Source organism: Dipodomys merriami, unplaced genomic scaffold, assembly GCF_024711535.1.
Source record: "Dipodomys merriami isolate MVZ:Mamm:240054 unplaced genomic scaffold, mDipMer1.0.p SCAF_19, whole genome shotgun sequence".
Taxonomy (NCBI): Eukaryota; Metazoa; Chordata; class Mammalia; order Rodentia; family Heteromyidae; genus Dipodomys; species Dipodomys merriami.
Window position 1 is genome coordinate 25,857,194 of NW_027203270.1, and position 15,026 is coordinate 25,872,219.

General features: G+C 45.6%; 1 protein-coding gene across 1 annotated transcript; it reads right to left on the reverse strand.

Moving 5' to 3' along the window:
* Positions 1–242: 242 nt before the first annotated feature.
* On the reverse strand, positions 243–1,079 carry Tubg2 (tubulin gamma 2). Its single transcript, XM_070026911.1, has 3 exons — positions 864–1,079; positions 622–783; positions 243–440 (listed from the first exon to the last, which is right to left on the reverse strand). The coding sequence occupies exons 1-3, from the start codon at positions 978–980 to the stop codon at positions 243–245; spliced, it is 477 nt and encodes a 158-aa protein (XP_069883012.1). The 5' UTR covers positions 981–1,079.
* Between the last annotated feature and the right edge of the window lie 13,947 nt (positions 1,080–15,026).

Below are 15,026 nucleotides of genomic sequence, written 5' to 3' on the forward strand. Positions count from 1 at the left end.
ACATCTTCCCCAGCTCCTGAATTTCCAAAGATAACAATGACTTGATTTGGATCCAGTCCTTTAGTAACATAAATGCTCTTGTAAGAGGTGAAGGAAAGGGTCTCCAGGCCAACAGAGGGTACTGTGTGTTGGGGGGTAGGGGGAGAGATCTGTGAGGTCAATGATCTGTGCTCTGAGGGGTGGTCCATCAGGCCAGGCCTGGGCAACCAGTAAGGCAGATGAGAGTTCTCATCCTGAGGAACTCACTGCTCCTGGGTACCCCAGGAGATGTAGTCTGGCCTAGTGGCTGCATGGTACTCATCGATCAGCTGCTGTACAATCTCTCTGGATGTGTCCATCTCATCAAAATTGTCCTTGAAGATGTCTTCCTTGCGGAACTGCTCCATGAAGGCCTCCCGTTTCCGCAGCTTGTCAAACTGGTGACAGGTGCGCTCAAAGAGCTTGGGGCATGCAGAAAGCAGGAGTCACAAAGAAACCCAGCAGCACTATGGCCCACACAGCTAGGGAACCAGGTCTGAGTTATCCCCACAGCAAGGTAGCAGAAGCAGAGGCAATGGGGATGTAGAGGACAAGACACAGTCAGAAAACTGACTTAGAGAAAAGGTGCAAACTGAGACTCACCAAAGAGATACTGGTGTGGTTGGCCATCATGAGCCCACTGACCCGGTGGGCTGAGGGCAGGTAGGGAGACTTCCTTGACAGTGCCACCTGGATGCTGGCTGGGCCCCAGGGGATGAAGTTGGCCAATTTCCGCTCCCGGATCCTCTGCAGGCTCTTGTGGACCTAGGGTGGGCACAGAGCGCTGGTGGCTGCCCCTGCTCTATGCTGTGGTCCAGGGCACAGGATAGAGGGGCCTCATCTACCTGGGTGGGGTCCACCTCTCCCTGGATGATGTTGAGGATGGCGATGTAGCAGTGGTTGGTCTGGCGGTCCCGGCCTGTGGACACCATTACATTCTTGGGCTGTAGCAGCCTCCTCATGACATCCAGGACTGTGGTCTTCCTCACACTGGCCACCTGATGGGAGAAGGGGCCACAGGCAGAACTCAGGGGGTAATCCACAGAGATGCAGTGGGAGAGGAGAGTAGATAGTTCTTGTCACCATCAGACTTGTAGGCTGTTCTCTCCAGGGATAGCACTAGCTCAGGCCCCTGAGTTTCTGCTGTAGGAAGGACTAGGGTATCAGCCCTTCTCAGCTCAGTAAACTTGAGCCCTTGTGCAGGAGCAGAAGCTGACCCTCATCAAGCTCAGCCCCAACAAGAGCCAAGGACAGAGACAAAGCAGCAAGCGAGACACACTATATACGGGTCTGAGCATGAGGACATTTGGGGGGGGACTACCTTAAGAGGTAGTGGGGAGAAAGGCAGGGTCAGGACTTGCTGGGTGTGGCAGTCAAGTTCAGGGTTGGATTATACAGCACCACCTGTGAGACAGAATGGGTGGTAACCCTTTTTGAGAAGAAATTGGATATAGTTTAGCTTCTGCTAAACTCCAACTCAGGAAGTAGTTTGCCACTTTAAAAAGAAAGTTACCATCTCTGGGGCATCATGAGAAACTTTGGACCATGTAAGTCAGTAAACAAATACATGAATGCCCTCAGTGCCACACAGTGTCTAGCTCTGGAGAGACCACAGACAGAAAAATAGGCAGGATCTTTGCCCCCGTTAGGCCTACAGTCTAGTGGAGAATGACAGGTATTAACAACATAGGCTGAGGGTGTAGCTCCATGGTAGAGCACAGGGTTTGCATATATAAAATCCAAGACTCCAAAAATAAAACCATCAAGGCCTATCATCTCAGCTGAGCCAGGAAGATCATAAGTTCAAGGCTAGCCTGGACAATTGAGTAAGCCTCTATTGCCAAAGAAATTAAATAAATTGAAATAACACAGTTTAGATAACAGCCTGAAAAATATGCGCAAAGGAATCTGATATTGACTTGGGTAGTCAGGAAAGTTATGCTAAGGAAGTGACCTTAGAGCCAAAAGTTCAAGTGTAATAGGCCCTGAGCAGGTCAAGTGAGGGTACATGGTGAGAGAAGGGTAGATCACTTTGTTGAGAGTTTTGCTGCCTTAGAGGACTGGAAGCAAGTTAGAAGTTGGGACCTTATTTCATAATTTGGCTTTGTTGTTGTGGGCCAGGGCTTGGGAAGAACACAGTAGAAGTGCCTAGCTTTGGGAGCAGGGCAAAGCCCCTGACTCCGTCTTCCCCTGCTCATAATGTAATATGCACTTCGGGTCAGGAAAGAGTGAGTTGTAGCCAGGCACTGGTGGCTCACACCTGTAATCCTAGCTACTCAGGTGGCTGAGATATGAGGGTCGAGGTTCAAAGCCAGCCCAAGCAGGAAAATCCATGAGACTCTTATCTCCAATAAACCACCAGAAAACCGGAAGTGTCACTGTGGCTCAAAGTAGTAGAGCACTAGCATTGAGCTGAAGAGCTGAGGTGCCCAGGCCCAGAGTTCAAGCCCTGTGACCCACAAAAAAGAAAGAAAGAAAGAAAAGAAAAAGAAAGAAAAAGAAAGAAAGAAAGAAAGAAAGAGAAAAGAGTGAGTTGTAGGGCTGAACCACCAGGTTGCTCATCTCATGATAGTTGGGAAACACTGATTGTGTCTGGATCAGCTACTTGGGGCACTTGAGGGGGAAGAAAAAGAGAGTGTGGAAAGTGAATTAGAAGAACCTTCATGACTACCAATAGCCATCTTTTCTAGGGACAATAGGGACTGTTCCTTTCTAAGTCCTTTTCTAGCAAGAGGAGATCTGGATTTTCAGAGCCAAAAATGATAATTCACAAGCATCAAACTCTATATGTATATATATATATATACTTCCCTCTCTCTGTAACCTTAGCCCCCCTCCACCCTGTTATTTCTTCTAAGGTCTGTCCCTATAAGTCCTTCTGGAAGGCCTTCCAACTTAAGAGGAAAAAGTAATAACAGGAAGTAGAGGTGTGGTTCACCTGGTAAATTACCAGCTTTGAGTGGATAAAGTCAATCGAGAGTGCTAGGTCTTGAGTTCAAGCCCTCGTACTGGCACACACAAAAAATGACAACATAAAAGGAATATTATAGCTGGGAGTCGTGGCTCACGCCTGTAATCCTAGCTACTCAGGAGGGTGAGATCTGAGGATCACAGTTCAAAGCCAGCCTGGGCAGGAAAGGCTGTGAGACTCTTATCTCCAATAAACCACTCAAAAAACCTGCCATGGTGATGTGGTTCAAGTGGTAGAGCACTAGCCTTGAGCTGAAGAGCTCAGGGACAGCACCCAGGCCCGGAGTTCAAGCCCATGACCACCACCACCACCAACAATAACAAAAAAAGAAGGAACATTATTACCCAGGGAACCTGGACTAATGCTTCCTCTTCAAACACTGGCTTACCCATTATTCAGTAATTCCAAGAGATAGGAGTCCAGACCATAACCTATGCTTCTGGCAATGGAGTAACACAATATGAAGTCCTGAGTAGAGAGAGATGGAGACTCAGTGACTAGAGATATTTGAGAGAGAATTCTATCTCAAGGCTTCCTCTGTGTCCATCCTAGCCTCCTGGGGAAGATTCAGAACTCTTAGCAGAAGCTGAATGAGTCATGCCTAAAGTGCTGATGCTGCCTAGATTATGATTTCCTTGAGATCAAGGGTTATATCTTTATTTACCTTGGTATCCTACATCTGATGCCCCAAACAAGTTTTACTCTGTGTGTGTGTGTGTGTGTGTGTGTGTGTGTGCGTGTGTGTGCGTGTGTGTGCGCGTGCGGGGGAGTGCGCACACCCATGTACGTTAGTACTGGGGCTTGAACTCAGAGCCTGGACCCTGTCCCTTAGCTTTTTCACTCAAGGCTGGTGCTCTACCATTTGAGCCACAGCTCCACTTCCCCAAAAAAGGTTTTGGACCGAATTGTTCCCATTCCTTCACCAGTGTAGGCCATCACTGGATCTTTCTCCCACACTCTTCAATGGAGGAGAACTTCAGCTGTAGACTATTAATTCCATCTATTTCTTGATCTAAGATGTGAAAGTTGTCTTCATGAAATTTCTCACCTTGTATACAGGTGAAGGTCAGAATAAGGTTTCTTTTCACCCACCAAGAACTCTTTCTCTGGAAGATGTATGCCACTCTGAAGCAGTCTAATGTCTTCAACCCAAAAATGCTATTTTGTGGCTCATACCCATAATCCTAGCTGCTCAGCAGGCTGAGATTTGAGGACTGCAATTCAAAACCAATCCAGATAGACAATCTCAGAGACCTCTAATTAATCAGCAAAAAGACAGCAATAGATGTACCCCTCAAGAGCGTGCACACACACACACACGTGCCTACACATGCGTGCATGCACAAAGCTATTTTGTGAATCACTTATACAAAATTTGCTATAATAGCCAGGTGTCGGTGGCTCACACCTGTAATCTTAGACACAGGACGCTGAGATCTGAGGATCACAGCTCAAAGCCAGCCTGGGCAAGAAAGACTGAGACTCTTATCTCACTAAACCACTAGAAAACCAGAAGTGGTGCGGTGGCCCAAGTGGTAGAGTGCTAGCTTTGAGCTGAAGAGCTAAGGGAGCTGAAGAGCTAAGAGCCCTTGGAGCTGAGGCTGATACTGTGCTCTGAGCCCATGAACTCAACTGGAGAGGAAGGGGGATGCCCAGGTCTGCTAGAGTAGTAAACAGCCTAAATCTCAAGAAGGTGGAACCAAGACACCTGTACCTGGGAGCTGTCATAGCCCAGGACTCCTGGTTTGAGTCATCATGCTGAGTAGACAGGGCAGGGGTTCATGTAAGGGGAAAAAGGGACTCAGCGAGTGCCAAGACACTTGAGTGCGGCTAGAAAAGTAGAACGAGAGACTGGCATGCTCATTCTGGTTACCACATTGGCCCAGCTGCAAAATGGTGATTCCGCAGCACGGCATCTCTATTCAGTTACGGCCCTGGTCAGTCGAAGTCACAGTTGAGTCGACTGCCTGGCTGCCCCACACACGGGAAGCAGAGCGGGCACGCTCTTGGTCTTTGAACGTGGGTGGTCAGTCTGTGTGTGTGCACTGTGTGGGCCTCTCTGTGTCCACCCACAGGCAGGCAGCCCAGCGTCACCACCACTTTCTTAGCAGCCACAGCTGAAATTCAGCTCAAGGTGAAGCCACGCCTCCTCCCCTTCCATCTTACCTCCCCCCCCCCCCGCCCCCCCCCCACATACTGCTGGTTTGTAACTAAGGTGTGGGAGTGGGAACAGGAGGAAAGAATTGGTTTCCGGAGTGCTGCTGGGACAGGTGAATGGTGTCACCTACTTATATAGGTAGGTGTGCAACTCTGCTAGCTATTCTAAACGAAGGGACTAGATTCAAGCCAACTGCTTTTTTTTTTTAAGTTTCTACTTGTAAACGAATTGTGTTATAATATACACAACATAGGGGCTGGGAAGGTGGCTCAGTGGTAGAGCGCTTGCCTTGCATGCATGAGGCCCTGGGTTCGTTTCCTCAGCACCACATAAGCAAAAAGAAAAAAAGCCGGAAGTGGCGCTGTGGCTGAAGTGGTAGAGCGCTAGCCTTGAGCTGAAGAGCTGAGGGACAGCATCCAGGCCCAGAGTTCAGGCCCCACGACCGGACCCCCCCTCCAAAAAAAAAAAAAAGAAAGAAAGAAAGAAAAGAAAAATGTTCAGGGACAGCACCCAGTGTCTGAGTTCAAGTCCCAGGACATCAACAAAGAAAAAAGAAAAAGTAGCTTTCCTCATCTCCCTAGCCATTGATAAGACACTATTCTTTCTATGAATTTGGCTTCTCCATATGTGCGATGGAATCATATAGCATTTGCCCTTTGGCTTGCTTCTTTCACTTAGCATGTCTATAGGATTCCTTCATTTTTGTAGTAACTTGTGTCAAAATTTATTCCATTTTTTAAGGTTGAACAATATTTCAATGTATGTTTTGTTTAACCATTCACCCTTCTGTGGCCATTTGGTTTGTTTGATTTTGTGATGGTCCTGGGGTTTGAACTCAGAGCTTGGGTGCTATCCTTGAGCTTTTGGGCTCAAGTCTAATGCTTTACCACTTGAGCAATAGTTCTACTTCCAACCTTCCTTCCTTCCTTTCTCTCTCTCTTTCTTTCTTAATTTCTTTCTTTCTTAATTTCTTCCTTTTCTTTCTTTCTCTATTTTTCTCTTCCTTCCTTCCTTCTTTTCTTTCTTTCTTTCATTCATTTCTTTTTCTTTCTTTCTCTCTATTTTTCTCTTCCTTCCTTTCTTTTACTCATTTCTTTTTCTTTCTTTTTTTGGTGGTTTACCGGAGATAGAAATCTCCAAACTTTTCTGCCTGGGCTGGCTTTGAACTCCATTCCTCAGATCCCAGTCTCCCGAGTAGCTATGATTAAAGGTGTGAGCCACTGGCACCTGACCCTCTGTGGCTATTTGGGTTGTTTCCATTCTTCCTTTCTTTTTTTCTTTTTTTGCCAGTCCTGGGGCTTGAACTCAGGACCTGGGCACTGCCCCTGAGCTTCTCTTTGCTCAAGGCTAGCACTCTACCACTTGAGCCATAACACCACTTCTACCTTTTTCTGTTTATGTGGTCCTGAGGAATGGAACCCAGGGCTTTGTGCATGCTAGGCAAGCACTCTACCACTAAGCCACATTCCCAGTCCTGTTTCCATTCTTTATCTGTTATAAATGATGCTACTCTGAACACAGTGTACAAATACTTCTTTGATACCCAGGGTTTTTTCCATGTATATATAGAATTTCTGAATCATATGATGCTATTATGTTAAATATTTTTCTAGAATCATCAGATTTTCCATAGCAACTGCAAAGTTTTACATTACCACTAGCAATGCAGGTGGTTCCAATTTCATCCCCCACCAACACTGTAAAATTCTGTGTTTTTCATTATAGTCATTTTAATGGTGGAAAGTGAGATCTCATGGTGGTTTGTCTTTTGTTTTAAATTATAGAAAAAAATTAGTATGCAAATTTTACATTTTACTATTTTTTTAAATTTTAGGCAAATGACATGAAGTATAAAAACAAGAGAAAAACAGCAGAGTGTCTGTACCTCAGGCCTGTAAACCTAGCTTGTCAGGAGGTTGAGATCTGGAATATAGCTGTTGGAGACTAGCCTGGGCAGAAAAATTCTCTAGATTCCATTTCTAAAAATAAGCAGCAAGAAGCAGGGCTAGAGGAGTGGTTCAAGTGGTAGAGTGCCAGTCTAGCAAGTTCATAGGCCCTGAGGTCCAGCTCCATTCAAAAAAAAAAATCAGGGCTGGAAAGTTAGCTCAGTGGTAGAGTGTTTGCCTCGGATGCATGAGGCCCTGGGTTCGATTCCTCAGCACCACGTAAGCAGAAAAAAGCCAGAAGTGCTGCTGGTAGAGTGCTAGCCTTGAGCTGAAGAGCTGAGGGACAGTGCTAGGCCCAGAGTTCAGGCCCCGCAACTGACCAAAAAAAAAAAAAAAATCAGAGAAAAGAGACCTGGTTTTTTTTTTGTTTTTGTTTTGTGTGTGTGTGTGTGTGTGTTGGTACTGGGCTTGAACTCGGCTCTATTCCTAGCTTTATTCACAATACTGACACTTTACCACTTGAGCCACAGTTCCACTTCCAGCTTTGTGATGGTTTATTGAAGGTAAGAGTCTCACAGACTTTGTTTCCCAGGCTGGCTTTGAGCCTCCCCTCAGATCTTCAGCATCCTGAGATGCTAGGATTACAGGTGTGAACCACTAGCACCTGGCTAAAATCTTTTTTTTTTTTTTTTTGCCTTTCTTTCTTTTTGGTACTGGAGATTGAGCCCAGGACATTGCACTTGCTAGGCAAGAGCTTTGCCACTGATCTATCTCCAAGCCCAGTATTCTAAAATCTTATTCTTCTCTTAGTCTATAGCCTTTTTTTACACATTGCATAGTGTGTGTGTGTGTGTGTGTGTGTGTGTGTGTGTGTGTGTGTGTGTGTGTGTAATGGTCCTCACACTCTTGCTTAGCTCAAGGCTGACATTGTGCCACTCAAGCGACAGTTCTGTTTCTGGCTTTTTGCTGGCTAATTGAACTTGTCTGCCCAGGCTGGCTTTGAACTGTGATCCTCAGATCTCAGCCTCCTGGGTAGCTAGGATTACAGGCATGAGACACTGGCGCCCGGCCCCAGACCATGATTTTAATATTCATGTAGATAGAGTTATCTCCCTTTCCCTTTATGGTTTAAGTGCTTTAAGTCTTATCACAGAGAACTCCTCTACCCCAGCGTCAGACAGAGCTCCTGTGCTTTCTTTTAGAAGTTCTGTGAACAGTTATGCTTGTTCCCTGCAGGTCTGTGTAGCTCATCTGGAACTTATTTGGAAGACTGCTGTGAGATAGGATCTATTTTATTTTTTCCATATGGATGGCCAATTGTCTGCAGACTAATTATTGAGGAGTCAGTGCCATCTCTTCATTGTCTGGAACATTCTAAGCCCTCACTGGTAAGGATGAGTTCTGGGTTCTGTGCCCTCTTAGGTTCCCTTGGTCTCTCTATCAGGAAAGTGATCCCTTTATTTCTCTAGAAGCTGCTGCAGAAAAGCTGGTGGGGAATCCTGCTCTCTTCCTTCCTTCCTTCCTCCCTTCGTTTTCTTTCTTTTCTTTTCCTTCCTTCCTTCCTTCCTTTTTTTTTTTTTTTTTTTTGTGAATGGTGAGGCTTGAACTGTGGGCCTGGGCACTGTCCCTTAGTGCTGTAGCTCAAGGCTAGCACTCTACTACTTGAGCCATAGCACCACTTCTGGTTTTCTGAGTGGTTTATTGGAGATAAGAGTCTCACAGACTTTCTTGCCTGGACTGGCTTTGAACCGCGATCCTCAGATCTCAGCCTCCTGAGTAGCTAGGGTTACAGCTGTGAGCCACCACCGTTCAGCCTTCCTTCCTTCTTTTTTCCTTTCTTCTTCCTCTCTCTCTTTTTCTCTCCCTCTGTCTCTCTCTCTCTGTCTCTCTCTCTTTCCTCTCTGCCTTCCCTTCCTCCCTCCCTCCTCAATGGTCCTGGGGCTTGAACTCAGGGCCTGGTGCTAATCCTGAACTTCTTTTTACTCAAAGTTAGCACTCTACCACTTGAGCCACAGCACTACTTTTGGCTTTTTCTTTTTCTTTTTTTTTTTTTTTTGCCGGTCGTGGGGCTTGAACTCTGGGCCTGGGTGTTGTCCCTTAGCTTTTCAGCTCAAGGCGAGCGCTCTACCACTTGAGCTACAGCACCACTTCCGGTTTTCTGGTGGTTTTATTGGAGATAGGAGTCTCACGGTCTCTCCTGCCCGGGCTGGCTTTGAACCGCGATCCTCAGCTCTCAGCCTCCTGAGTAGCTAGGATTACAGGCGTGAGCCACCAGCGCCCGGCACTTTTGGCTTTTTCTGAGTAGTTTATTGGAGATAGCAGTTTCACAGACCTTCCTGCCTGGGCTGGCCTCCAATTATGATCCTCAGATCCTAGCCTCCTGAGTAAAGCACTGTTATTAATTGCAAGAAAAGATGAAATTAAACTCTCCAGTTTGCCAAGCATTGATAAACTACTTATGACTTTATTTTAAAGGCTGTAAACTGGACCATGCCCTGTGCACCTGGCCTTTTTTATTTTGTCAGTCGTGGGGGCTGAACTCTGGGCCTGGGCGCTGTCCCTCAGCTCTTCAGCTCAAGGCTAGCACTCTACCACTTGAGCCACAGCGCCACTTGTGGCTTTTTCTGCTTATGTGGTGCTGAGGAATCGAACCCAGGGCCTCATGCATGCGAGGCAGGCACTCTACCACTGAGTTACCTTCCCAGATTCTTATTTTTATTTTTATTTAAGAGAACTCAGATGCTTTCCAGCCCCTATAGAATTTTCTGGTCTTCTGTAGAAGGTTCTACCTCACACCCACCTAATCCCTCCTTCCATCTTAGTCACCCCACTGGGCCTCCAGGCTCTCACCTCCAACTTTGACTGGAAGTAGTGTCACTTTTGCAGGGAGAGTCTGGCTGCTCTCTTTGAAGTTTAAAGGAAAGGGGAAGATGGCCGTGATCCTTGGTTAGCCTTGAGGCCCCCTTCCCCCAACAGCCAGCAGTCTTCAGAGGCTTTGCCAAGCCCCTCTCCCGTTCTTCCCAGATGACTTCAGAGGTGGGAGTACCTGCTTTTCCCCATGTGAGCCTGTTGGGGTCCAGTTTACAGCCTTTAAAATAAAGTCATAAGCAGTGTATCAATGCTTGGGAAACAGGAGAGTTTAATTTCACCTTTCTTGTGATTAATAACAGTGCTTTACTCCAAGTTCTCTCAGAAGTGGGAAAAGTTTCTTCCAATGCCAGTTAATAGGCGAGCAGGTTAGAACGTGTGGGTTTACAGGAGTTGAAGAAGCAGCAGTGTAAGTTTCCTCTGCGAAGCCAGAAGGACAAGCTGGAGGCTCCTCTTCTACTCTTGCAGAAATCAGTTGGAAACTGAGACATCTGTATGCATCATTAGCAGGCTGTATTCTCTATTTCTGCTGAAAACCAACCAATCCATACATATAGGTTAAAGGAGAAGATGAATGAACATATAGCATGTGCCTGGCTTATAGTGAACTCAACAATCATTAGCTACTATTATGATCACTAGACGCAACTAGAAGTGAAGCAGAGTATGGCTGCTGCTAAAGATGACAGGTATTATTTAAGGCACAGGCACAAAAAAATGAGCATTTATTTTAAATCTTTTTTGGTGTGTGTGGGGGGGGGGTTGCTGGTATTGTGGTTTAAACTCAGGGCCTTAAGCTCCTACTTGGTTTTTTTACTCACTCAGTTGTTTTTCTTCACTCAAGGCTAGCACTCTACCACTTACACCCCATGTCCACTTCCAGCTTTCTGATGATTCATCAGAGAGAAGAGTCTCACCAACTTTTCTGCTTGGGCTGGTTTTGAACCAGTTCTTAGATCTGAGCCCCATGAGTAGGTAGGATTACAGGCCTGAGCCACCAGTATCCAGCATTAAATTGTGTGTTTTTATAATTGTTTGTTTTATAATTCTATGGATGCTCTTTCCAACCTAACTTCTATTGAGGTTAAACAGAAAGCCAGGTTCATGGTCCTTCTCATTTTTCACATTTAGAGTCTCAATGTTAATTATCCATGGTTTATTGTTGAATGTTAACCTTACTGGATTCCAAAATCTCTGAGCCAGGTTTTGATACTGTAGTAAATTGTGGTGAACCAAGCAAAGGCAGCTTTTTTTTTTTTTTTTTTGCCAGTCCTGGGGCTTGAACTCAGGGCCTGGACACTGTCCCCGAGCTTCTTTTGCTCAAAGCTAGCATTCTATCACTTGAGCCATAGTGCAACTTCTGGCTTTTTCTGTTTACATGGTACCGAGGACTTGAACCCAGGGCTTCATGCGTGCTAGGCAAGCACTCTGCCACGAAGCCACATCCCCAGGCAAATGTAGCATTTTAAAGATAACAAGTGTGTTAAATATCTAGTGTCTTCAATTGGCATCTATGGTTGATTAAAAGATGCTTTTGGATGCACTTCCTTTCTGGCACTTCCTGCATACTTGTCCTGATGTAGGTGAACTCTCGTTCAGGTATTTCATGAAGATGACCAGGTAGAGGTGTAAAGTGAGGAAAATAAAGCTGTTTTTTGTTGTTGTTTTGGTTTGGTTTTTGCTGGCACTGGTGCTTGAACTCAGGGCTTTTTGTTCTTCCTTGGTTTTTTTCTCAAGGCTGACAAACCTCCACTTTCAAAGCTGTTTGTTTGGTTTTGGTTTTGTTCTTGTCGGTCGTGGGGCCTGAACTCTCAGCCTAGGCTCTGTCCTTTAGCTCTTCAACTCAAGGCTAACGCTCTACCACTTGAGCCGCAGCACCACTTCTGGCTATTTCTGCTTATGTGGTACTGAGGAATCGAACCCAGGGCCTCATGCATGCAAGGCAAGCACACTACCACTGAGCCACCTTCCCAGCCCTCAAGGATGTTCTTAAAGATATGGAGAAGTAGGCTTACCATGCAAAAGTAGCTAGTTAGAGCTCTTTAGTCTTGGGGTATCCTAGACCCCAGAGAGTTTAACTTTCAAAATTAAGGAAAGGGAAAATGTATACTATACAAACAATAGAGGAGCAGAAGCTCTTTTGTGGAAAGGGAATTCTGGTTATGAAAGAGACTAAAACAGGCTAAGTGCTTCCCCTCTGCTTCCTGTGTTGTTTAATCAGTAAGTAGGAAATAAGCCTAAAAGTAATCAAGTAAAATATTGTGCTCAGGGGGGTTGAGATCTGAGGATCATGGTTCAAAGCCAGTCCGGGCATGAAAGTCCATGAGACTCATCTCTAATTAACCACCTGAAAACCAGAAGTGGAGAGCTCTGGCTCAAAGTGGTAGAGCATTAGCCTTGAGCGAAAAAGGGCTCAGGGACAGCACCCAGGCCCTGAGTTCAAGCCCCGTGACCAACAAAAAATATCTATATATCTATACATCTATATCAGGAACAGCACCCAGGCCCTGAGTCTAAGCCCCAGGACTGGCACACACACACACACACACACACAAACACACAAACACATGCACATACACACACGCACATATACAATATTGTAGATATTTGTTTATTCTCTCATTCATTTATTGTACACCTATGAAGGAATACAAAGAAGCCATTTGTAAAAAGAAATAAGGTAGAGCTTTCATCAGATGAAGTGGCACTGTGGCTCAAGTGGGAGAGTGCTAGCCTTGAGCTGAAGAGCTCAGGGACAACATCTAGGCCCAGAGTTAAAGCCCCATGACTGACAAGAAAAGAAAAGGTGGCCAAACCAAAGGTAGATGACTAAAACAAGGTACAGAGAAAGATGTAGTCTGAAGTTTCTTGTACATAAAATCATGTGAAAGAAAAAGATGTGTGTGTGTGTGTGCAGCATATGCACAGGCCAGTAGTGGGAAATGGCAGGTTGAGTTGAAGGTGAACATGGAAAGATTCAAGAAGTAAACTGGATAAGTAACTTGTGGAACAGAAAGGCACTGAAGGGCCTTCCAGTGCTGAGCCAGAATCGGAGTTGCATTTCAGAAAGATCTCTCATCATTCGTGAGACAGGCATGCTTGAGTGGAACAAGAGAACAAGAGAACAAAGGAGAGGCAAGCTGGGCATGTTGGTGCACACCTGTAATCCTGGCACTTGGGAGGCAAAGGTGGAGGCAAAAGGATCAAAAGTTCATTGCCAGCGTGGCTACATAGCGAGATGCTGCCAAAAAAAGAAAGAAGGAATGAAAGAAAGAAAGCTCACCACTGGTGACTCACACTTATAATCCTAGCTGCTCAAGATGAGATCTGAAGATGGCAGTTCAAAGCTAGCCTCAGCAGAAAAGTCTGTGGGACTCTTCTCTCCAGTTAACCACCAAAAAGCCAGAAGTGGCACTGTTACTCAAGTCGTAGAGTGCTAGCCTTGAGCAAAAGAAGCTCAGGGACAGTGCCCAGGCCCTGAATTCAAGCCCCAGGACTGACGAAAAAAAAAAAAAAAAAGAATGTGAGGCTCTGAGTTCAAGCTCCAGAACCAGCACATGCCTGCACACACACACACACACACACACACACACACACACACACGCACGCACGCACACACACACACATGCACACACACACACACACACACACACACGGAGAGGCAACCGTCTATTAGGTAGTAATTGTAGTAATCTGAGCATGAAATAGAATGAGAAGGGCCCTTCTCAAGGACAAAAAGGGCAAAGATTCTAGAGAATCTGGAGAGTTCCAGATGACTGAGCATGTTAGGGGTATAAGGAAGATGGAAAAGTCTGAGCTGACAGATTTCAATCTTGGGATGTTGGATGGAGGTAAGGCCATTGGCTTGGACAGGGAATTCAGTACAAGTTTGCTTTCACAGGTAGAGTTTGAGAGGCCTGAGAGAAAGAGAGAGAGATAGAGACAGACAGACAGACACAGACACAGACAGACAGAGACAGAGACAGAGAGACAGAGACAGACAGAGAGCGAGAGTCACATGGAGCTTGAGGTCCACATAGTCCCAAAGCTAAGAAGCTAGAACTAGACAAAAGAGCCACGTGTAGCCAGTAGTTAAAGCTATGCATGGTCTGAGATAGAAAGAGGATCAGAGGGGCTGGGAAGGTGGCTCAGTGGTAGAGTGCTTGCCTTGCATGCACAAAGCCCTGGGTTCGATTTCTCAGTACCATATAAGCAGGGGGAAAAAAAGCCGGAAGTGGCGCTGTGGCTCAAGTGGTAGAGCGCTAGCCTTGAGCTGAAGAGCTGAGGGACAGCGCCCAGGCCCAGAGTTCAGGCCCCACGACCAGACCAAAAAAAAAAAAAAAAAAAAGCTCAGGAATTGCCCAACTCAGGCCCTAGGTTCAAGTCCCAGAACTGGAACAAATAAATAACTTAATAAATAAAGCAATATATGAGAAGAAAACAGGCTTCTCAGCTGCATCTTGTCATATCTTGTCACTTGAAACTGCTTGTATGAAGCAGGACCACTAGGACATAGATACGGAGATAAATAGATTTGGGCATAGAGGAAATTAATAGGAACTGACTCACAGGGTATCTTAATTCATGTTTTGTTGCTATCGCCTGAATCTGGGCAACTATTAACGAATCAAGGTTTATTTTGGCTCACATTTATGCTGGAGGCTGGGAAGCACAAGGGCATAGTGGCAAGAATGTCATAATGTGGTGGAAGATGGTCAATTGTGGTGATGCATACCTGTAATCCCAGTACTCAGAAGACATGGTCTTAGGGGGAAAAAATACATCTTTACTCACCTTCAACTAAAATTTAGCCTTCTTTCAATTGTGAAGGTAGGAACATTTCGATGGTATTAAGAGTAGCTCTGGAAGAAAGAAAGAAAAAAAGAAAGAGAAAGAAAGAAAGAAAGAAAGAAAGAAAGAAAGAAAGAAAGAAAGAAAGAAAGAAAGAAAGAAAGAAAGAAAGAAAGAAAGAGTAGCTCTGTGGCTGGGAATGTGGCTGAGTGGGAGAATGCCTGCCTAGCATGCATGAAACCCTGGGTTCAATTCCTCAGTACCACATAAACAGAAAAAAGCCGGAAGTGGTGCTGTGGCTCAAGTGGTAGAGTGCTAGCCTTGAGCAAAAGGA

What these genes read in the sequence shown, in the direction of transcription:
- Tubg2 (XM_070026911.1), bottom strand. Translation starts at nt 980, where the DNA reads ATGAGGAGGCTGCTACAGCCCAAGAATGTAATGGTGTCCACAGGCCGG. An exon ending in GAGAGGTGGACCCCACCCAG is followed by an intron (nt 784 to 863) that starts GTAGATGAGGCC and finishes TGCCCACCCTAG; the next exon opens with GTCCACAAGAGCCTGCAGAG. An exon ending in ACCACACCAGTATCTCTTTG is followed by an intron (nt 441 to 621) that starts GTGAGTCTCAGT and finishes GCATGCCCCAAG; the next exon opens with CTCTTTGAGCGCACCTGTCA.